At 41.2% G+C, this 24,169-nt stretch overlaps 1 protein-coding gene across 1 annotated transcript in view; it reads left to right on the top strand.

Moving 5' to 3' along the window:
- LOC117547215 (dynein heavy chain domain-containing protein 1) overlaps nucleotides 1–24,166 on the top strand; it is a 35,821-nt gene extending 11,655 nt beyond the window's left edge. The window contains exons 6-12 of the mRNA XM_034217787.1: nucleotides 4,168–4,218; nucleotides 4,582–4,971; nucleotides 8,767–8,999; nucleotides 20,003–20,327; nucleotides 22,507–22,675; nucleotides 22,778–22,852; nucleotides 23,949–24,166. Of these exons, the coding sequence (XP_034073678.1) occupies nucleotides 4,168–4,218; nucleotides 4,582–4,971; nucleotides 8,767–8,999; nucleotides 20,003–20,327; nucleotides 22,507–22,675; nucleotides 22,778–22,852; nucleotides 23,949–24,166 (1,461 nt within the window). The remainder of the gene's footprint in view (nucleotides 1–4,167; nucleotides 4,219–4,581; nucleotides 4,972–8,766; nucleotides 9,000–20,002; nucleotides 20,328–22,506; nucleotides 22,676–22,777; nucleotides 22,853–23,948) is intronic.
- The last annotated feature ends 3 nt before the right edge of the window (nucleotides 24,167–24,169 follow it).

Here is a 24,169-nt window from a genome sequence, read left to right as displayed (position 1 = left end):
CAACAAGTCATACAACAAGTCATACAACAAGTCATACAACAAGTCATTCAACAAGTCATTCAACAAGTCATTCAACAAGTCATTCAACAAGTCATTCAACAAGTCATACAACAAGTCATACAACAAGTCATTCAACAAGTCATACAACAAGTCATACAACAAGTCATTCAACAAGTCATTCAACAAGTCATACAACAAGTCATTCAACAAGTCATTCAACAAGTCATTCAACAAGTCATACAACAAGTCATACAACAAGTCATTCAACAAGTCATACAACAAGTCATACAACAAGTCATTCAACAAGTCATTCAACAAGTCATACAACAAGTCATTCAACAAGTCATTCAACAAGTCATTCAACAAGTCATTCAATAAGTCATTCAGTGAATCTGCAGCAATGTATCATTCAAATCGTTGGTAAATGCTGAATTGATAGTGAATTTTACCTTTTTTAAGTCAGTATTGTCACTTTTTCTGAAATGTTCTGAAAATAATAGCATTTCCATTTTTTTAAAAATACTTACTTTTGGTCAGATCCCAAATACAATTCACATGTGGCCCTAATTCTCTCCCCTAAATTCAGAAATAGTAGGCACTTCTTAAATGAAATGTACTAATTAACAAAATGTAAAGGTACAAGATTTACAGATTTTGTTTTGGTGCTATTAAATAGATGTTAACACTAGAACCGCCAGGGGTCGCTGTATTAAGCGTCTTTGAGCACCTGTAAAAGCGCTAACAAATTAAATCTATTATTATTATTATTATTATACCTAAAACCGCAAACGGGTAAAATGTACCCGCTATTAGAATGCATTGATTTTCAAGGTACAATGTTCTTTTATTTATCACACTAGAACACAGGGTTAACAGTGAGTTTTGATCGCACAGTGATGAAACGTATACCAATAGAACCAATATGATATCTAGTTCGTGCAGATTGCATGAAGTATAAAATATCGCTAACGTGAGTTATGTGCAAAGTGTCTCTATCTCTCTCTCTATCCATCTATCTATCTATCTATAACTAACTATCTATCTATCTCTCTATAACTATCTATCGATCTCTCTATCTATATATCTATCTATCTATAACTATCTATCTACACTGAACAAAAATATAAATGCAACACTTTTGTTTTTGCTCCCATCTTTCATGAGATGAACTCAAAGATCTAAAACATTTTCTATATACACAAAATAACCATTTATCTCAAATATTATTCACAAATCTGAAAAAATCTGTGATAGTGAGCACTTCTCCTTTGCCGAGATAATCCATCCCACCTCACAGGTGTGGCATATCAAGATGCTGATTAGACAGCATGATTATTGCACAGGTGTGCCTTAGGCTGGCCACAATAAAAGGCCACTCTAAAATGTTCCGTTTTATCGCAAGTTTTGAGGGAGCGTGCAATTGGCATGCTGACAGCAGGAATGTCCACCAGAGCTGTTACCCGTGAATTGAATGTTAATTTCTCTACCATAAGCCGTCTCCAAAGGCGTTTCAGAGAATTTGGCAGTACATCCAACCGGCCTCACAACCGCAGACCACGTGTAACCACTAGTGGTGCACGATAATTATCGGGCCGATATTAGGAATTATGACGTCATCCCGATAAACCCGATAAAAGTATTAATAGCCAATATATATATAATATATATAATATACAATATATTTTTTGGGTAAAAAAAAAGTAGAAATACTGCGGTGTGGGTGGATTGGGATGAGGGGCGCTTGTTTTTCACTCGGCTCCTCCCGTTTTGCCAGTACTGTGGTATTAGTGGTTTAGGAAGAGGGGAGTTCTTCACAAATGCAGCGCTCCCTAACTCGTGCCTGGCTGTGACGTAAATGGTGTGCGGCCGTGAAGCCAGGACAGTAAACAAACATGTCGCCGGTAGTATGGGACTATTTCAAAGCTTCAGAGTTAGATAGTTCGCTTGCTATTTGTATTAACAAATGCAGAAGTTCCACGAGGAGGGAAAAAGGCAACGAGCTATAATACTTCCAACCTGATTAGTCACCTGAAACATCGCCATCGCTACGATGGTGTGTTAAAAGCGTACGAAGACGCCTGCGCTGCTAAACTAGCGGCGAATCCAAAGCCAGCTGCAAAGGCACCGGGCTTTTACCTATCGACGAGGCTTTTGAAAAAGGCAAGAAGTTTGCCAGAGACGACCCCAGGGCTAAAACGATCTCTAACTTCATCATAGAAATGATGGCGCTTGACGAGAGTCAAAACTGTTCTTGGCTTTGTTTTGTTCATAGTAGTAATGCTCATGTCATTTGCTCACTACTAGTCTTTTTTTTACCACCAGGTGTGCAAAAACTACAGGTACATTTAATATATATATATATTATATTATTATCGGTTATCGGTATCGGTATCGGTCTTGAGAAGCAGGAAGGTATCGGTATCGGTAACCACACCAGCCCAATCGAGTGGCCCATGATGGTGGTGGGGTTATGGTATGGGCATGCGTATGTTATGGACGACGAACACAGGTGCATTTTATTGATGGCATTGTGAATGCACAGAGATACCGTGACGAGATCCTGAGGCCCATTGTTGTGCCATTCATCCACGACCATCACCTCATGTTGCAGCATGATAATGCACAGCGCCATGTTGCAAGGATCTGTACACAATTCCTGGAGGCTGAAAACATCCCAGTTCTTGCATGGCCAGCATACTCACCGGACATGTCACCCATTGAGCATGTTTGGGATGCTCTGGATCGGCGTATACGACAGCGTGTTCCAGTTCCTGCCAATATCCAGCAGCTTGGCACAGCCATTGAAGAGGAGTGGACCAACATTCCACAGGCCACAATCAACAACCTGATCAACTCTATGCCAAGGAGATGTGTTGCACTGCGTGAGGCAAATGGTGGTCACACCAGATACTGACTGGTTTTCGGACCCCCCCAGACCCCCCCAATAAAGCAAAACTGCATGTTTCAGAGTGGCCTTTTATTGTGGCCAGCCTAAGGCACACCTGTGCAATAATCATGCTGTCTAATCAGCATCTTGATATGCCACACCTGTGAGGTGGGATGGATTATCTCGGCAAAGGAGAAGTGCTCACTATCACACATTCTTTCAGAGAAATGGTTATTTTGTGTTTATAGAAAATGTTTTAGATCTTTGAGTTCATCTCATGAAAAATGGGAGCAAAAACAAAAGTGTTGCATTTATATATTTTTTCAGTGTATCTATCTATCAATCTATCTATCTATCTATATATCTATCTATCTATCAATCTCTCTCTCTATCTATCTATCTATCTATCTATCTATAAGGAACTGCAGTAAACAACAGGCGTTGCTATAGCAACACGTCATGTTTACGCGGGAGATCAATAGCGTGAAAATCACTGCATTTTCTATGGGCTAAATACCTAAGCTATATTATGAGCTAATTACCTGCTGATATAAATGGCCATTTGTTGGGCCTTTTTTTCAATCTGACTTAATATTGACAATTTGTAATAACAGAGGGTGCTACATAACACACTTTCAGGAAAAGTCACTGACTGGGAGACTTGAATATTTTGTTGAATAAAAGTTACATACAATCAGGAAACAGCTGCGGGTAAAATGTACCCGTTGGCGGTTCTAGTGTAAAAAAAACATCTAAATATCAGTTTATCTTTATATACATTTGTGGATAGAGTCTTCGAATGTGTGTGTTTGTGTATCAGTGAAAATGTGTTTTGCGGTTGGACAGAAGAAGCGGTTCCTCTGTCTGTTAGGATGGGTTCTTATTGTCTTTTGACTCTTATTAGGGTATAATGTATTCGCTCGCTAGCAAGGAAAAAAAGCCCAGGAACAGGGCTGGAAACAGAAATCCCAACGAGATGTAGTCGACACATAGTTGAAATAGCTCGGATTCTTACGATTTTTATTTTTAGTCTTTGCACACACTTTTGGGGTCCTTAACATTCACGTAAACCCACCACATGTTACACACACTTCCTTTACACACAGTCTGGTGAACATCGCAATGTATTAGGTTTTTTTTTTTGCGGAACATATTCCGTAGGACCCAGTGCGGTTCGTATGTCTAACTGAGAATCACGGAAAAGCCTCTTTGTGGTTTATAGAAAAACAGAAAGTGGTAAACTTTGCTGCTCATGTTTTCTCTCCTTCATTTTGTCCCAGGAGTTTCTGCTGGACTCCATCCTTCAGAGTGACTCCCCCCTGCTGCAGGAGGTGTGTGTGTGTGTGTCAGCAGGTGTGTGTGTGTCAGCAAGTGTGTGTGTGTCAGGAGATTTGTGTGTGTGTCAGCAAGTATGTGTGTCAGCAGGAGGTGTGTGTGTCTCAGCAGGTGTGTGTGTCTCAGCAGGTGTGTGTGTCTCAGCAGGTGTGTGTGTCTCAGCAGGTGTGTGTGTCAGGTATATCTGGTGAGTTAATATCCTGTGTTTTATCTAATGTTGGCTGTAATGACGTGTTTTAAAATGTGTGAAAGTGCTATGATGGTTATTCTAATGTGGCCTGGTTGGAGTAAAGTTAGAAATCAGCGTGTTTAGTGAGAGATAAAGTAACACTTTCTCATTGTGTGTGTGTGTGTCTCAGGAGGTGTGTGTGTCTCAGCAGGTGTGTGTGTATCAGGAGGTGTGTGTGAGTCAGGATTCAATGCAGCAGCTTCAGTTTGACCTCCAGCTGCTCAGCGAGGAGCTTCAGCACCACGACGTCCTGCTGAAAGCCCCCAGAAACCTGGTGAAACTGGCTTCTACTTTCTACCAGGCTCTACAGGAGGTGTCCCGCCTCTCCTCTGATTACTGCTTCCCCCTGCAGGGCTTCATCTCCGCACTACAGGAGGCTTTTATTGTGGAGGGGTGTGAGGTGGAGCTCAGTAACCGGCTGGTGGAGAAGCTGCTGCATCACTACAGACCGAGTCTCTACAGCGCACATCTTCCTGCTCTGGAGCTCCTCTTCTCCCTCGCTCTGCTCCAACACCACTCTGTAATTCACTTATTCAAGGCTTTTATTGTCATGTGTGCAGAGCTACAGTGTAGTTATGTCAATGAACATCTGAGGTCTCAGGCTCCTCCAACAGTGCAACACAATACAACAGATGCAATAGCGCAAGTAAATACAGTAAAGTAGAATAGAAGTAGTGCCATAAGAGTCTATATACAAGTGATACATAATTAGTAAGTTGTAAACAGATGAATGTTATGAATGTTCTTAGTTCAGGTGTTTAACCGCCTTCTGGCCTGTGGGATGAAACTGTCTCTGAGTCTGGTGGTTTTAGACCTGATGCTGCGGTGCCTTTGTTGCGTAACAGAAGCTTCGAATGAAGAACCAAGTGGGTTTAGTCCAAACTGAACGTTTTCACTTTATATTAAAAGGTCCCCTATTAAACACAGGTCTCAGATATATCCAGAGCCTGTCTCTGATTGGCTGAAACACCAAACAGATCATTGCAGCATTACCCATAATCCCCTCTGTTTCAGCCCTGTTCCCAAAGTGCTGATTCTCTGTCTGTTACTTTAGATGAAAATAAGGAGCCCCTCCCCACGCCCCTCTGAGAGACATTTGGTTACAAAGAACTTAATGGAGCTCTAGGAGGAGATTCAGGTGATATGGGGGGGGGGGGGGTTACCTTGGTTGCTGATTGGCTAATGGTTACACAAGACAACACATCGTTATGACATCATAAAGTGACCAAAATCTGATCAGCTCATTTTCAGACAGGTTTTTATAGAAATGGATCAAAAAGAGAGAGAATCTTTGTTCCTGAAACTTTCAGAGTCTCTTTCCACAGAGGGGACACATGTTGATGTAGAAGAGACATGAAGAAGAGGGGACACATGTTGATGTAGAAGAGACATGAAGAAGAGGGGACACATGTTGATGTAGAAGAGACACGAAGAAGAGGGGACACATGTTGATGTAGAAGAGACACGAAGAAGAGGGGACACATGTTGATGTAGAAGAGACATGAAGAAGAGGGGACACATGTTGATGTAGAAGAGACATGAAGAAGAGGGGGACACATGTTGATGTAGAAGAGACATGAAGAAGAGGGGACACATGTTGATGTAGAAGAGACATGAAGAAGAGGGGACACATGTTGATGTAGAAGAGACATGAAGAAGAGGGGACACATGTTGATGTAGAAGAGACATGAAGAAGAGGGGACACATGTTGATGTAGAAGAAACATGAAGAAGAGAGGACACATGTTGATGTAGAAGAGACATGGAGAAGAGGGGACACATGTTGATGTAGAAGAGACATGAAGAAGAGGGGACACATGTTGATGTAGAAGAGACATGAAGAAGAGGGGACACATGCTGATGTAGAAGAGACATGAAGAAGAGGGGACACATGTTGATGTAGAAGAGACATGGAGAAGAGGGGACACATGTTGATGTAGAAGAGACATGAAGAAGAGGGGACACATGTTGATGTAGAAGAGACATGAAGAAGAGAGGACACATGTTGATGTAGAAGAGACATGAAGAAGAGAGGACACATGTTGATGTAGAAGAGACATGAAGAAGAGGGGACACATGTTGATGTAGAAGAAACATGAAGAAGAGGGGACACATGTTGATGTAGAAGAGACATGAAGAAGAGGGGACACATGTTGATGTAGAAGAGACATGAAGAAGAGGGGACACATGTTGATGTAGAAGAGACATGAAGAAGAGGGGACACATGTTGATGTAGAAGAAACATGAAGAAGAGGGGACACATGTTGATGTAGAAGAGACATGAAGTAGAGGGGACACATGTTGATGTAGAAGAGACATGAAGAAGAGGGGACACATGTTGATGTAGAAGAGACATGGAGAAGAGGGGACACATGTTGATGTAGAAGAGACATGAAGAAGAGGGGACACATGTTGATGAAGAAGAGACATGAAGAAGAGGGGACACATGTTGATGTAGAAGAGACATGAAGAAGAGGGGACACATGTTGATGTAGAAGAGACACGAAGAAGAGGGGACACATGTTGATGTAGAAGAGACACGAAGAAGAGGGGATACATGTTGATGTAGAAGAGACATGAAGAAGAGGGGACACATGTTGATGTAGAAGAGACATGAAGAAGAGGGGACACATGTTGATGTAGAAGAGACATGAAGAAGAGGGGACACATGTTGATGTAGAAGAGACATGAAGAAGAGGGGACACATGTTGATGTAGAAGAGACATGAAGAAGAGGGGACACATGTTGATGTAGAAGAGACATGAAGAAGAGAGGATACATGTTGATGTAGAAGAGACATGAAGAAGAGGGGACACATGTTGATGTAGAAGAGACATGAAGAAGAGGGGACACATGTTGATGTAGAAGAGACACGAAGAAGAGGGGACACATGTTGATGTAGAAGAGACATGAAGAAGAGAGGATACATGTTGATGTAGAAGAGACATGAAGAAGAGGGGACACATGTTGATTTAGAAGAGACATGAAGAAGAGGGGACACATGTTGATTTAGAAGAGACATGAAGAAGAGGGGACACATGTTGATTTAGAAGAGACATGAAGAAGAGGGGACACATGTTGATGTAGAAGAGACATGGAGAGGAGGGGACACATGTTGATGTAGAAGAGACATGAAGAAGAGGGGACACATGTTGATGTAGAAGAGACATGGAGAGGAGGGGACACATGTTGATGTAGAAGAGACATGAAGAAGAGGGGACACATGTTGATGTAGAAGAGACATGAAGAAGAGGGGACACATGTTGATGTAGAAGAGACATGAAGAAGAGGGGACACATGTTGATGAAGAAGAGACATGAAGAAGAGGGGACACATGTTGATGTAGAAGAGACATGAAGAAGAGGGGACACATTTTGATGTAGAAGAGACATGGAGAAGAGGGGACACATGTTGATGTAGAAGAGACATGAAGAAGAGGGGACACATGTTGATGTAGAAGAGACATGAAGAAGAGGGGACACATGTTGATGTAGAAGAGACATGAAGAAGAGGGGACACATGTTGATGAAGAAGAGACATGAAGAAGAGGGGACACATGTTGATGTAGAAGAGACATGAAGAAGAGGGGACACATGTTGATGTAGAAGAGACATGGAGAAGAGGGGACACATGTTGATGTAGAAGAGACATGAAGAAGAGGGGACACATGTTGATGTAGAAGAGACATGAAGAAGAGAGGATACATGTTGATGTAGAAGAGACATGAAGAAGAGGGGACACATGTTGATTTAGAAGAGACATGAAGAAGAGGGGACACATGTTGATTTAGAAGAGACATGAAGAAGAGGGGACACATGTTGATTTAGAAGAGACATGAAGAAGAGGGGACACATGTTGATTTAGAAGAGACATGAAGAAGTGGGGACACATGTTGATTTAGAAGAGACATGAAGAAGAGGGGACACATGTTGATGTAGAAGAGACATGAAGAAGAGGGGACACATGTTGATGTAGAAGAGACATGAAGAAGAGGGGACACATGTTGATGTAGAAGAGACATGAAGAAGAGGGGACACGTGTTGATGTAGAAGAGACATGGAGAAGAGGGGACACATGTTGATGTAGAAGAGACATGAAGAAGAGGGGACACGTGTTGATGTAGAAGAGACATGTGTCCCCTCTGTGTAAAAAGAGAGTCTCTTTCCACAGAGGGAAATTCCAAAAACAATTCCCAAATGGTGTAAAATGCAGAAGCTTTCTTCCTTAGTTTATATGTGAGTTTAGTGCAGGTCATTGTTGAATGGGTTACATGGGGATTGTGCAGGCAAAATAATAAAAGTATATCTTATCTCCAGCAGCTCTGCTCTGATGCGGAGAAGGCAGTGTTCCTCCGGGGCCTCCAGGACGTTCCACTCCCCGTCACCAAAATAAAAGCGGGCTCCCTCCCTCCCATTTCCTCCCTCCTGCCGGGCTGGATCCCGCCTCCCATCCTCCCCCAGCTGCTCCTCCTGGAGAGGATCCTCCCCTTCAGAGGGCTGATCTCGTCCCTCTGCTCTTCCCCCGCTCAGTGGGACGAGTACCTGCACAGGTGGGAAGAAACTACATTTATTACTCAAGTACTGAAGAACACTTTTCAAAGTCAGCTTTATTGTCAGTCTTTCAGTTTGTGTGAGACCAGAGCAAGAGTACACACATCCTTTACTCAAGTAGAAGTACAGATACTGTCAGGATTGGGGAAAATAAGACCCAAGTGCAGTTAAAAAATACAAAAAAAAGTTCGTTAACAAAAAGCGAGCTTTATTATAAAAAAGCCGAAGGCATGAAAAAACAAGAAACTAATTAACAGAAACAAAACCGGGGAGCACGACAGACAGGAACAAACTTACATACGGGAACAGGCAGGAGACACGGACAATCATGGGTGACAGACTCAGTGCTGGAATTGGGCCGGTACTCACCGGTACGCAGTACCGGCACTTCTGGTTCTGACCCATGGAGTACCGGCACTTCTTGCTCAGTACCGGCATGCTGGCGGTACTCCGGTACTCATGCACCGTGCCAGTACTCAACACTCTCCCGCCGTTCTTATTATACATCCATATATATATATATACAGCCACCCGGTACTCAGTAGATGCGTCATGAGGTGCCGAACGGACATTCTCATCGCTCTAACCGCTGGAGTTTCACAGCGGCTGTCAGCTGTTTACTCCTGTCATTCAAACAGAACGTGCTGGAGAGGGGGCGGGGCTTATCTTCTCCATGTAAATACTGTGGTGGAAACGACTATGTCAAAATTAACCTATTTGACCGTGATTTAATAGTAATACACGTTTCAAAATAATAATAATAATAATAATAATGCCGAAGTAACAACATACTGAAAACTGTTAGTAAAACCATGTTTTAATGCTTTACAATTTACATACCTAGATGCACGTGTGTTGTGTTTATGCAGTGCAACTCCCACCCAGTGGGTGGCTATGTAGAGTGATAGAACAGAGCAGGCACGCCCCCGAGAGAAGGAAAGCAAGTCACGTCACAAATTAGCATTTCTAAAATGTTAGCGTGGATTAATAAAAGTGCAAAAAGACAGCGGTTGTCGCCGGAAGAAACTTCAAATACAGAGAATGCTGTGCCTGTGTTGGAAATTGTGTCTGATGGGGAGCTTTCTTTGGTTGATCCTCCTGCTCCAAGTTCTAGTGCATTAGCATTAGCACTAGCTCCGCCGCCTCCTCCAGAGCCTCTAACGTTAGCTGCTGCTGGCGCAACTGCCACCACCAACACCGGGCAAAGCGATGCACCTGACTGCTGGACAACGGACCAGGTGCAATATTTTTGCAAGACCAATGCATGGCTCCTTCTTAAAGATAAGAAGCTAGGATGTCGGATATGCAGAGATGTCAAATCTTTGGGAATACACACTGGACAAGGACTGAAACTGTCAACTGAATGGGGTGAGTGTGCAGTGTCTCATTTCGGTGTTGACAAGGGCAAACAACAAGCTAGCCTGAGAAAAAAAATCAAAGAACATAAAGAATCACAAGCCCATGTAAAAGCTGCTGACATCCTTACATCTGCTTCACGTGAAACTATTCAACATCAAGTGCAGTCTATGCATACATCTCAATTAGACACCACTATCAGAGTTTTTCGAACGGCATATAAAATTGGCAAACATAGCCGGCCATTCACAGACATGCCAATTGATTTGAATGTACAGAAACTGAATGGGCTGAACGTGGGCAGGGTTTTGCACTCCAATAAAACCTGTGGCGAAATCATCGACCACATAGCTCATGAGCTGAAGAAAAAAAATGGCAAAAGACATTACAGAAAACCAAAGAAAACTCTGTGTTTTGGTCGATGAATCTACCACTAATAGTGGTAGAAACGGTGCTTGTTGTGTGTCTACGCTCAGCATTAGCTGATGCTGAGCCCGAAACGTTTTTTTGGGAGCTGATCGAGTTGGATGGAACAACGGCTGATGACATCACAAAGGCGTTAATGGAGTGTCTTGGAAGAGATTTTAACGAGGACTTTTTAGGTCAGTGTTTCGTTTCTTTTGCATGTGATGGGGCTTCAGTCATGCTAGGGAAGAGAACAGGCGTTGCTACCCAGTTGTGTAGTAAATTCCCAAGCCTGTTTGTGTGGCACTGCTCCAATCATCGTCTAGAGCTGGCAGTTGGGGATGTGGTCAAGGAGGTCTCAGGGCTCAATCATTTCCAGATCTTTTTTGACAAACTCTATTCCTTGTTCCATGCCTCCCCCAAAAATCAGAGGCAGTTAGCGCAGTGTGCGCAAACAGTCGGACAGCGTCTCCTGGTGATAGGGCGTGTTTTGTCCATCCGCTGGGTGGCTTCAAGTGAAAGGAGCGTCAGAGCAGTCTGGGAAAACTACCGAGTGCTTCATGATCACTTCACAAATGCTGCAAACGACACGAGCAGGGATTCCAGAGACAGAGCAAAGTACAAGGGCCTGGATGATGTGCTCACATCTGCAACGTTTGTCAGCAATCTGGGACTGATGTACGATGCGCTCACAGAGCTCAGCGACCTCTCTCGGCAACTCCAAAAAAGAGAGATGACACTGCCTACAGCAGATAGGCTCTTAACTCGAGAAATACGAGTTTTTGAATCCATGGTCACCATGCCTGGCCCACACATGACTACAGTTCATACAGCTCTAGCTGAGAAGTCCTTCAAGGGTGTTGCCCTGCGTGAGGAATGGCAGGCTTGTACAGATTCATGCAGGTCAGTTTTTCCGCAGTATGGTAGAGAATCTGAGACACAGAATGACTTCCACAACCTCCTCTCATGTCAGCACAAGAGAAATCCCATTACATGGCCGGGAGGCCCGGGACAATCAGCTAATCCAGGACATGAAAGTTATCCATCCTGGAAGTTGGCCTGAAGAGGAGTTAGACGTACAGTATGGGGACGTAGAGGTGCTACGTTTGTGCGAAGTGCTGAAAGTGGACAGAAGAGAGACTGTTCAGGGCTTTCGCGAATACAAGGAAACCAGGGCATCCCGTACACCTGCTGCCATGGAGCCTCTACTGAAAGCAGTCCGAACCATCGCTGTCTCCACTAGTGAGTGTGAGCGGGCATTCAGCTGCATGAACGATATCCTTACTGCAAAAAGGAATGCTCTCTCTGTCAGCCGACTGTCCAGCCTGGTTTTCATTAAATGTAATGGACCATCACTAGGACAGTTCAATCCGGAACAGTATGTGAGGTCCTGGCTGGCAAAGGGAAGGAGAAGTGCTGATGAAAGAGCCTGTCCAGCTCCAGCCCCTGATACTGATGTCCCCAAGGCCTTCTGGAGCCTTTTCTAACAATGTGAAGTATATTGCAAAGCAGCTCACCCAGTGAGAAGACTTTTGGCATAATGTGCCGATTTGTACAGATCCTGGAGATAGAAGGACTTCAGACCAACCAGGGAGTTATCTGATCAGCTTGGTGTTCAATGTAACTCTTTACCATGGCTCAGACTTTGTTACTTGCAGTTACAGTTTCTCATTTTAGATTGTGCAAATTTTGCATTTGTTTTTACATGTTCTTTGTTCATGCTCTTTATCATTTTTCTGAGTTGGAAAGTTAGATTGCATCATAGTTTACTTTATACATATTTGTATTCTTCAGTGGTGAAGTATATTGCAAAGCAGCTCAGCCATGTGAGAAGACTTTGGCACTTTTTCGTTTTCTGAGTTGGAAAGTTAGATTGCATTCAAAATGTACAGAAATACTTAATTTTGTTAAAGCTTTTTATAAAAAATGCTTCTGACCAGAGCTTTGTTTCCTTGTCATTAATGTTGAACACCACCAGAGGGGCTCTCACCTGAAAGGTCTCTGCTTCATGTGTCTTCAGCAGAAGATCTAGACTTTGATTGCTATATTTTCAGTTAATATTGACCTTACTGAGCTTTAGCCATATCCGCTGCCTATCATAAAAAATGTTAAGTACAGTGAACCTTTCTAAAATATACAGTAGTAAAGAGACAAACCCACCAGCATTATAGTAGCCAAATTCTTGTTTGTGGGCTGTATATATAAAATTGACTTGAAAAAGTTGCTGATTTTAGAGTACTGGCACCTTTTTCATTCCAATTCAAGCACTGGTGACAGTGACATGAAATGACGACGAACAGACATGGAGCACAGGGGAAGACAAGACTAAATACACAGAAGGGTAATCACAGGGGAAGACACAGCTGGGCAGGGGAGGAGAAACACAAGGGCAACAGGTGAACACACTCAGACAATTAGACACACCAGGGAAACTAACGACAGGGAGGAAAAACACAGGAAGAAGGACCAGACAATATACAAAGAGGAAAATATGACAGGAGAGGCTTCTCAATACTCAAATTTCCCCTCCTCGACTCCCCTCCTCGGTTCCCCTCCTCGAGACTTAGACCCGCCCACAGGAGATGCGAGCGGAGGACCGAGGAGGGGAACCGAGGAGAGAGGAGGGGAAGCAGCAGACGTTTAAAGAAATGAGAACTCCTCTCCTCTGAGCGGTCATTTTAAAGAGACGTCCGTTCATTATTACGTGGCAACAGCTGCATCAGCTGTCGAGTGTTTTGTCATAGCACTGTATCTCTGTTAGATCAGCTGAACATTGTTCCCCCACATATTTACTTTGAATTCATTGAGAGTGCGGTATAATGAGACAATAACAGGCACAGATGCGGACACACACACACAAATATATTTATATAAATATATACAATTTAAAGTATGAGAGCACTCTCATAATAACGTAACACAATCAGAGACTGGATATATCCCCCCCTCTCTCTGTCGCTGAAATGGGGAATTGAAATTACGGGCCAAAAGTTGCATTTACAAGTATTAACTTGTAATAATAATAAGCCACTTACAATTCTCCGTGAGATCAGGGAGCAGATATAAGATGGAAGTTTCCCTAACATACAAAGCCATGTTAGGGAAACTTCCATCTTATATCTGCTCCCTGATCTCACGGAGAATTGTAAGTGGCTACTGCCTGAGATCGCATGCTGTGGTTTTAACTGCTAGGACTGTCTTAGGGAAGACAGCTTTTAGATGCGCAGCTCCTCTGTCTTGGAATAGTCTGCAAATTAAATGGAAACTGAGCAATCTGGTGCCACTAAATGTTTTTAAAGCTCGGTTGGATGCTACTCAATCGGAAGCTGTTGGTACCTGTTTATGTGGATAGTTATGTAAATGATGCTGTAAGATGTCCTTTTGTTGTTCTATTTATGTTGTTATGTTTCATGTGGAACTACTTGAGCAGGTCTGCCTTGAAAAAGAGATCAATGATCTCAATGGGATTTATCTGTATAAATAAAGATTTGAAATTAAATTAAAAGTAAGCAGAGGACACCAAACCAACTGAGACCCGTCTGTCCGCCGCATCTACGCACTGTACAACACACACCTACATACTGTACCACACACACACACCTACACACTGCCTACAACACACACTTACAGCTCCTAAAGCATAATCAGGCTACAGCCGTTGTGTATTTTATTATGTGAAGCACTAAATGGTCTTAGAAAAATATCGACTCTTTGTACTACAGCAAATAAAGAGAGTAATGTAGGCCTGTTATACTGAGTGATATTGTACACTGCTCTGCTTTCTGCACGACCTCACAGCTGTTCTCTCTGGAAACATCGCAACGCGATGAAAGCAGTTTCTAAAATAATATCCAGAGGATGCATGCAGAGCTGTCATTGGCTGAGATAAGTCCGGCCGTGCGTCACGCCTCCACCGTTCCCGGAAATGCATCCGCGGAGGAGCCGTGGAGGAACCATCAGTGTATCCTCGGTTATAGCTCCTCCAGAGAGCCTCCTCGACGCTCGATGCTCGGTCCTCGGTGTGCATTTAGAGAAATGAGACGTCCTTCAAAATGGCGCGCTGAAATTCATTTCCGGGTCACTACCGGAGGACCGAGGACCGAGGAGTCGAGGAGGGGAAATTTGAGTATTGAGAAGCCTCTAGGGAGAACAGAACAGCAAAACATTTCAAAACAAAGGTGGAAAACATAAATCCAAAACCATGACAGATACTCGTGTTTAAAAACACTCTGGTAAAAGTAGAAGTACTGACTAAACTTCTTTACTCAAGTAAAAGTAAAGAAGTATGGGCTTTGAAATGTACTTCAGTAGAAAGTACCCATAACGAGCAGCTGTTTTAAAGAGTACCTGACCTCCCTTTATATTAATAGAACAATAATGTCATTGTTAGCTAATGAATGTTTCCATGCTGAACAACGGCAACATGACAACGTTTCCATTGGTCCCTCTTCTTTAGAGAAGACCAGGAAATGATGGATACACGGATCGTGTTCAAATCAATAGGCACGCAATGACTCTAAAGAATAATGATCACGCACCAAACACACATTCAGACTAAAGGAACCAGCTGTTTGGGAAATGAGAGAAGTAGAAAGTACAGGTATTTGGGTTCAACATGTAAGAAGTAGAAAGTACAGGTATTTGAGTTCAACATGTAAGAAGTAGAAAGTACAGGTATTTGAGTTCAACATGTAAGAAGTAGAAAGTACAGGTATTTGTGTTCAACATGTAAGAAGTAGAAAGTACAGGTATTTGAGTTCAACATGTAAGAAGTAGAAAGTACAGGTATTTGTGTTCAACATGTAAGAAGTAGAAAGTACAGGTATTTGAGTTCAACATGTAAGAAGTAGAAAGTTCAGGTATTTGAGTTCAACATGTAAGAAGTAGAAAGTACAGGTATTTGAGTTCAACATGTAAGAAGTAGAAAGTACAGGTATTTGAGTTCAACATGTAAGAAGTAGAAAGTACAGGTATTTGTGTTCAACATGTAAGAAGTAGAAAGTACAGGTATTTGAGTTCAACATGTAAGAAGTAGAAAGTACAGGTATTTGAGTTCAACATGTAAGAAGTAGAAAGTACAGGTATTTGAGTTCAACATGTAAGAAGTAGAAAGTACAGGTATTTGTGTTCAACATGTAAGAAGTAGAAAGTACAGGTATTTGAGTTCAACATGTGAGAAGTAGAAAGTACAGGTATTTGAGTTCAACATGTAAGAAGTAGAAAGTACAGGTATTTGTGTTCAACATGTAAGAAGTAGAAAGTTCAGGTATTTGTGTTCAACATGTAAGAAGTAGAAAGTTCAGGTATTTGGGTTCAACATGTAAGAAGTAGAAAGTACAGGTATTTGTGTTCAACATGTAAGAAGTAGAAAGTACAGGTATTTGAGTTCAACATGTAAGAAGTAGAAAGTACAGGTATTTGAGTTCAACATGTGAGAAGTAGAAAGTACAGGTATTTGAGTTCAACATGTAAGAAGTAGAAAGTTCAGGTATTTGAGTTCAACATGTAAGAAGTAGAAAGTACAGGTATTTGAGTTCAACATGTAAGAAGTAGAAAGTTCAGGTATTTGAGTTCAACATGTGAGAAGTAGAAAGTACAGGTATTTGTGTTCAACATGTAAGAAGTAGAAAGTACAGGTATTTGAGTTCAACATGTAAGAAGTAGAAAGTACAGGTATTTGTGTTCAACATGTGAGAAGTAGAAAGTACAGGTATTTGTGTTCAACATGAGTGAAGTAGAAAGTACAGGTATTTGGGTTCAACATGTAAGAAGTAGAAAGTACAGGTATTTGAGTTCAACATGTAAGAAGTAGAAAGTACAGGTATTTGAGTTCAACATGTAAGAAGTAGAAAGTACAGGTATTTGAGTTCAACATGTAAGAAGTAGAAAGTACAGGTATTTGAGTTCAACATGTAAGAAGTAGAAAGTACAGGTATTTGGGTTCAACATGTAAGAAGTAGAAAGTACAGGTATTTGAGTTCAACATGTAAGAAGTAGAAAGTACAGGTATTTGAGTTCAACATGTAAGAAGTAGAAAGTACAGGTATTGAGTTCAACATGTAAGAAGTAGAAAGTACAGGTATTTGTGTTCAACATGTGAGAAGTAGAAAGTACAGGTATTTGAGTTCAACATGTGAGAAGTAGAAAGTACAGGTATTTGGTTCAACATGTGAGAAGTAGAAAGTACAGGTATTCGTGTTCAACATGTAAGAAGTAGAAAGTACAGGTATTTGTGTTCAACATGTGAGAAGTAGAAAGTACAGGTATTTGTGTTCAACATATAAGAAGTAGAAAGTACAGGTATTGAGTTCAACATGTAAGAAGTAGAAGTACAGGTATTTGAGTTCAACATGTGAGAAGTAGAAAGTACAGGTATTTGAGTTCAACATGTGAGAAGTAGAAAGTACAGGTATTTGTGTTCAACATGTGAGAAGTAGAAAGTACAGGTATTTGAGTTCAACATGTGAGAAGTAGAAAGTACAGGTATTTGAGTTCAACATGTGAGAAGTAGAAAGTACAGGTATTTGAGTTCAACATGTGAGAAGTAGAAAGTACAGGTATTCGTGTTCAAAATGTAAGAAGTAGAAAGTACAGGTATTTGAGTTCAAAATGTAAGAAGTAGAAAGTACAGGTATTTGTGTTCAACATGTAAGAAGTAGAAGTAAAAAGTATTCAGAAAAATAAGTAGTGGAGTAAAGTACTGATACCAGAAACATGTACTTAAGTACAGTAACAAAGTATTTGTACTCCACTACTTCCCAGCTCTGGAAGAAATTAATGTTTGCCCCTCGTTTCTGTTGTGTGATTGTAAAGTGCTATATGTGACATGTATGTAGTAACGTGTGTTGTTTGCATTTTATTGTTCTCTTATATCCTTTCGCCTCTATCTACTTGTCTTTCATCCTTTCTTTATAACTAATGCTGTTGATGTATTGTGATTTTAAAAAGGTATCTATTATCATCTGGCCGTGGAGATCAGCTGGAAATTAGCCATGTTTGCTAAAGCTGTCCCATTTACTGTTTTTTGTGACAGTTGATTAACGGGGACTGTCCACGACACGATAAACAAATAAACTAAACTAAACTCAAGCACTTAAGAACACTTTTCAAAGTCAACTTTACTGTCAATCTTTCCGTTTGTGTGTTCTCGATATTCAGAAAGAGATCCTGAGTGGAGAGTGTTAGTGAATTTGGGCCGATGATGATGATGATGATGATGGTGATGATTATTTTAGATTTGTCACAGTTCAGTTTCAGAGAGTTGTTTTGCATCCATTGTTAGATGTCAGTGAGGCAGGTGGTGAGTTGGGAGTGTGTGGTGGTGGAAGTGGTTTTGTAACAATCGAACTAGACGGAGGATTTGTCCAAGTAACAGGATGTAGATGATAAAGAGCAGGGGACCAAGTACAGAGCCCTGGGGGACGCCACGGGTGACTGAAGCACTGGGGGATTTGTAGTTGTTGATGGAAATGATTTATCGTACTAAGTCGTTTTGCTGATAGTACTTTTGTACTTTTACTTTAGTAAAGGCCCAGACACACCAAGCCAATTTTGGCCACCGATGGGCGTCAGGCCAACGATGAGCGTCAACACGCCCTACTCAGATTGGTGTGTCCTGCATCGTCGTGTCTTTTCAGCCGTGCCGACACCTTTTCGGCCAAAAACCCACCGATTCGACATGTCGAATCGGTGGGTTTCTGCACAAGAAATCACTCTGATTGGCTGTTCAGCTAGCGAATCAGTGCATGAGAAGCGAAACGGAATTGAGGAACCCAAACAAACTATTAAGAAGGCAAATCTGAGATTTCATTTAACTCCAGCTCTCGACACAGGTTCGGGAAAGCCCCGTGAATTTCTGGCTGTAGAGTGAAAGTGGAACGCACACGCTATCTGTTGTTTGTTTATATCACGCAGTCTGTTCTTCTTCTCTCGGTTATCACGCAGTCTGTCTTCCGGTTGTGAAAAAACAGGATTCAAACAAGGTAAAAATTAAGATAAAATAGAATACAAATTAAAATAATAATACAACACAAATAAAGTGATAAAGTAACTATTGAAACAAGATATCACAGTAAACATTTGAGCATTTGTATGAACATGTTAAATATATTTACATAAGTGTGCAGATGTGAGTGCAGCTTAAAGGCTTGTAAAAACAGTGCATCTTTTATGTTTGAACAGTCCTGGATAATACAGGGTTTAGCCCCTGATCGAGCAGCCTGATGGCTTCAGGCACACAGGACTGTCCGAGGTGTTTTTATGTTTGGCTTTCCATCTCTAAATGACAAACATTGGATATGCATTGTCGAAATGCAATAGAAAGATTTTTGATCAGAAAAGTAAATATACAGTGTCGACTGCTACTTGGAGAGGTCCCAGTCCACCTCCTGGGCCCTGCCGCGGTGCCCTTGAGCAAGGCACCTAACACCCCCCCCCACACCACTCTCCATTGCCCCACTGCTCTTAGTACTAGGATAGGTTAAAAGCAGAGGTCACATTTTATGTCATGTGCTGTGTGATCTGAATGTGTGTGACCATTAGGGCTGTACCCGAATATTTGGTCATTGGCCTACTATTCGGTTTTCTATTTCGTTATTTGGATATTCTTTTTTTTCTTCCTATATGTATGCTATCAATAAAGGTGAATTGCCACATTCTTATTCTATATTTATACTTTTAATTGCACTGTTAAAATGCAGAAATATATACAATCTCAGCTTGGGCGCCTGACATCGCTTTCACTCACAGCGTCACGAACGTGAACGTCACGCTTCACTTCGCTTCACACACCTGAAAATAAAATGCCGAAGACTTTAGCTGTGTGGGACCATTTTAAATTGGACGACGATAAGACGAAGGCAGTGTGCCAAATATGCAATATGAAACTGGGCCACCACGGTGGCACAACAACTCTGAAAGGTCACCTGAATGCTGTAGGTAGTAGCTTAGCTTAGCTGTTGTCCAGTTGCCATGATGAAGCTGCTTTATCCGCTGTTTAAACAATAACGTTACACATGATATACATTGAATATTCACTGCGGATTACTATACCCCCGCGCACGCCGATTACTACCGAATATCCTGAGCCCGAAAAATGGTATTCAGGACAGCCCTAGTGACCATTAAAGAGGGTTTCATCCTCCAATTCTATCCATCTAATACTTATACTCATACACATCTACTGTATACATACACACAGACAATATATACTTTTACTGAATCATCTGAATTGTTCTTCCAGCAGTGATCACCCCCCGTCTGTATCGGGTCCCGTTCCCTGCCGCTCTCACTCCCACCTGTCACTGATACAGAGGGGGATCCTCCTGAAGACCCTCCTCCCTCACAGTCTGCAGGGATTGAACCAGGACATGGCCGTGTACCACCGCCCCCTGCTGGGAGGGAGGGAGACCCCATACATCGGGAACCCCAAAGCCCTCTATCAGTTCCTGAGAAAACATGAGGGGCCTGTCATCCTCACATCACCCAATCAGAGAGGAGAGGAGAGGACAAGCATTCACCCTCTGAAATTAATTCACAGTCTGGCCCACTGTGGAGAAGACACTCAGGTAATGTTGTGTTCTTTGTTTTGAAGACAAAGAGTTAGTCTAAAGAAGACCAGGAAGCTTCTCGAAAAGTTAACTGCGTTTATTCATACAATGATATTTACACAAGGGAACACAGCTGTGGTTCTGACACTCAGTCCACTGGTCCACAGTCCACTTACCGCAGTTAGCTGTCTACAGTAGAATGAAAGAAAGGGAGCGTCTCTCTCTGTAACATCTGGTTATATAGTATTGTAGTCTTCATTCATTGGTTGGCGTCGAAGGGGGCGGGTCTTCTTCTGTAGTCCTCTGATGACGTAGCCATAGCACATCCCTTTTATCATACAATTCTTCTAATGTTTATTGGTCATAAACAAATAATAATAGTGGTAATGCAGCGTCAATGAGTGAGAGTTGGAGACGGTGCGTTTAGTGTGTAACTCCACGCGTCATTCTCCTTATATTCACATACACGATATATATTATTAGCTACATGCTTCTATGAGGCTACAAACAACAACAATCATAAAACCGGAAGTCCAAGGTGTGGCCCACATCCGGTCCGTGGACAACTCTACAACAGTGAATTATGTCCCTTAAAGGTCACCTATCATGCTATCTTTAGGCAATAGCATATGTCTCAGATATATAAAAATATATAAAAAACATGTCTATGAAGTGTTTTGCTCAAAATACCAAACAGATCACCCGTTCTAGCCACGCCTCATATCCCTCTGTTTCACTTCCTGTTTCTAAAGTGCTGATTCTGGGTATAAAGCTTTACAAATAAAAGAGGAGGGGTCTGAGCTCATGCGAGACCCGGCAGCTTCTGTCTAAACTAAATGCTGCCGTGATGAAACACCATATCATGGATTATCAAGGATTCTCTCTGAAACAGTTTGGAGCTCAAAGGCTTTCTCTCTTGCCGGTTATACCACAAGGTGAGTTCCTTTTTACTTCCTGCTTCTTCACACACATGCTCTCCAGTACAGGTTAGCTCTGAGTGTTAGCGATGCTAATGTAAACACCGACCATATTACGTCCAAAACAGTCGGGCATTGTTTCTGATAGCAACGTTTCTGATTGGGCCGTGGGTCCACATTTCAGATATTACGTCATATCGGACGCAGATCTGGATCAGCTCCGTTGTTCCTCCGTTTTTAGAGATTTGGGTAAAACCGTCAGTTAAACTTTATCTTTGTTGATTTTTTACATTTTATGGAATACAAACGGGAAAGAAAAAGCAATTAGGTCAATTAATTTTTCCATGTTATATATTTATTTTACGATTCCGATCCATTCCCCTGTAGTTGTGGGTTTTATTGTTAGACACCTTCTCGTTATGACTTATGAATACCAAGATTATATTAATCAAATATTTATCGCAATAAAGAATTGTAGAGAAGTTATTCCAAAGATAGAGTGCATCCGGAAAGTATTCATACCCCTTCACTTTTTCCACATTTTGTTATGTTACAGCCATATTTCAAAATGGATTAAATGTATTTGTATTTCAACATTCTAGACACAATACCCCATAATGACAAAGTGAAAAAAAGTTTTAAAATAATTTTTGCGAATTAAAAAAAAGAAAACTAAAATATCACATAAACATACGTATTGAATACTTTCCGGATGCACAGTATATTGTAGAGAAATCATGTTTAATCTCAAAACCCAATAAGGTACCACACAGTTTGTTTAGTTTTGAAGTTACAGTGGGAAACGCTTATAGTGATAATATCTGTCTTTGTCTAATGTTTTAGGGTCTGAGATCCTACTGTGAAACACACACTATACAGGAAGAGGGCCAGAGTAACACACACTTTCCCCCCAAGCCTTTTGATCACTATAAACTGTTGTAATAGATGTAAGCCTTGTTGACCAGTGGAGTGCCTGATGTTTTCCTTAATAAATAATAATAAAGCTTTATTTATACAGCACTTTTCATACAACACATGCAGCTCAAAGTGCCTTACAAAGAGACACATCACAAGTTAAAATAAATTCCCCTCAGATTATTTGTTAAGAACTTTAAAAGGTACATGCAGCAAAATATAACATGTTATCAGGTTAATCGACACAAGGAGGTAGAAGGTATGATAATAAAATAAATAATGATTTCTCTCTGACAGATAAGACACAAGACAACTGAGTCGATGCAACAATATAAAATATAAAAACCCCATAAAATGTGTTTCAGGTTCAGGTGAGAGTCGTTTCCTTTGGAGCTGACAGAGAGGTGATTCTCTCACATCTGAGCACAGCTGCTACTGACGGACACTGGTTGGTGTTTATTAACTGTCAGCTGCTGGAGACATGGGACACTAAAGTCACCGCTCACATCCACCAGCTGATCTCCTCGTTAAGGGGTAGGGAATCCACCAAACATACATTTAAATTGCTCTTTTATCAGTTTGTTTTTCATTAGAAAAGCTTATAATAACCTGTGTTTCCTTTTATAAATCCCACAGAGGAGCGACGCCTGATTCACCCGAGCTTCAGACTGTGGTTTCTAACTCAGGAAAATACATCTACCTCCATACCAGGTGGATTTAATATACTGCCATTACTGATCTCACAAAGAGAGGAAACTCACTTTGATATTTTGGGTTATTTTGCTTCCATAACATGTCTTCTTTCAGACTGGTGGAAAAAACATCCAGGAGTTTATTTCTCTAACTCTGTCTGTGTGCAGATTTCTGCTAAACTCACCAACAGTTAGCATTACATAACTCCCCATTTGTGTATTTAAACATAACCTGTGAGGAAACTTGTAATATAAAAGATAATTGTGTTGATGTCATGTGAAGTAGGGGAAGTTTCATGGTGATATCTGTCAGTGTTCACCTGCAGTGTATACAACATGAATTAATTTACAATCCAGATCTTTATACCGTATATATTTTATCTTTATTTCGCCGTTTTCTCAAATATCTACCCAACGTTTTTCCTTGACATATTTCAACTTTTTGACATTGTGAAAAATTACAACAGTTTTTTTCTCCAGATATTTTACATATTACTCGTCTTTCTAAATTATTTTGCCTTTTTTCAAAAAAGATTACAATATCTCATCTCTGAAATAATCCACCTCCGTTGTTGTCTTTCCACACAATTATTTTGAATAATTCCTCCAAGTATTGCGCATTTTTCTTTAAAACGATTCAGTTATAATGACCTGGTTTTTTTTATATTTGAAAATGTTTTTGTTTTAAAATTACGATTTTTTTTGTCAGATTCTAACGATTTTTTTGTCCGATTATTAAAAAAAGGTTTCCGATTATTACACATTTTGTCCAATAACTGACTTTTTGTCAGATTATTACGACCTTTTGTCCGATTATACCGATTTTTTGTCTGATCATAAATACTTTTTGTCAGATTATTTCACATTGTGTCCGATTATAACGACTGTCAGATTATACAGATTTATTGTCAGATTATAACGATTTTTTTGTCAGATTACACATTTTGTCAGATTATAACGACTTTTTCTTCGCCAAATGTATTTCTCCTCTCTCAGCTTCTTAAACATAACACTTCAGAAAACTTGTAACATACAAAATGATTATGTTCATTTCAGTAATGACAGTGACATTTCTTTACCCCATTAATTTAACTTCTGTCTTTAATTCCTCCCAGCGTCCGTGCGAGTGTGCGCTCTTCCTCTGGTGGTTTCCTCCTGCCTGGATCTGAAGGAGCAGCTGATCCTCTCCTTCCAGCAGCTTCACTCCTTCACACAGCGTCCATCTTTATCTGGAGTCTCTTCAGAGGACATGGAGCTGTTAATGAACACTGCCGTCTTCCACTCTGTGATCCTGCAGAGACACAAACACAGAGGAGGGAGACACAGCTGGTGAGGA

The sequence above is a fragment of the Gymnodraco acuticeps genome, unplaced genomic scaffold (assembly GCF_902827175.1).
Source record: "Gymnodraco acuticeps unplaced genomic scaffold, fGymAcu1.1, whole genome shotgun sequence".
NCBI classification, from domain to species: domain Eukaryota; kingdom Metazoa; phylum Chordata; class Actinopteri; order Perciformes; family Bathydraconidae; genus Gymnodraco; species Gymnodraco acuticeps.
The sequence above is the reverse complement of the archived record's forward strand: the minus strand, read 5'-3'. Positions and strand labels throughout refer to the sequence as shown.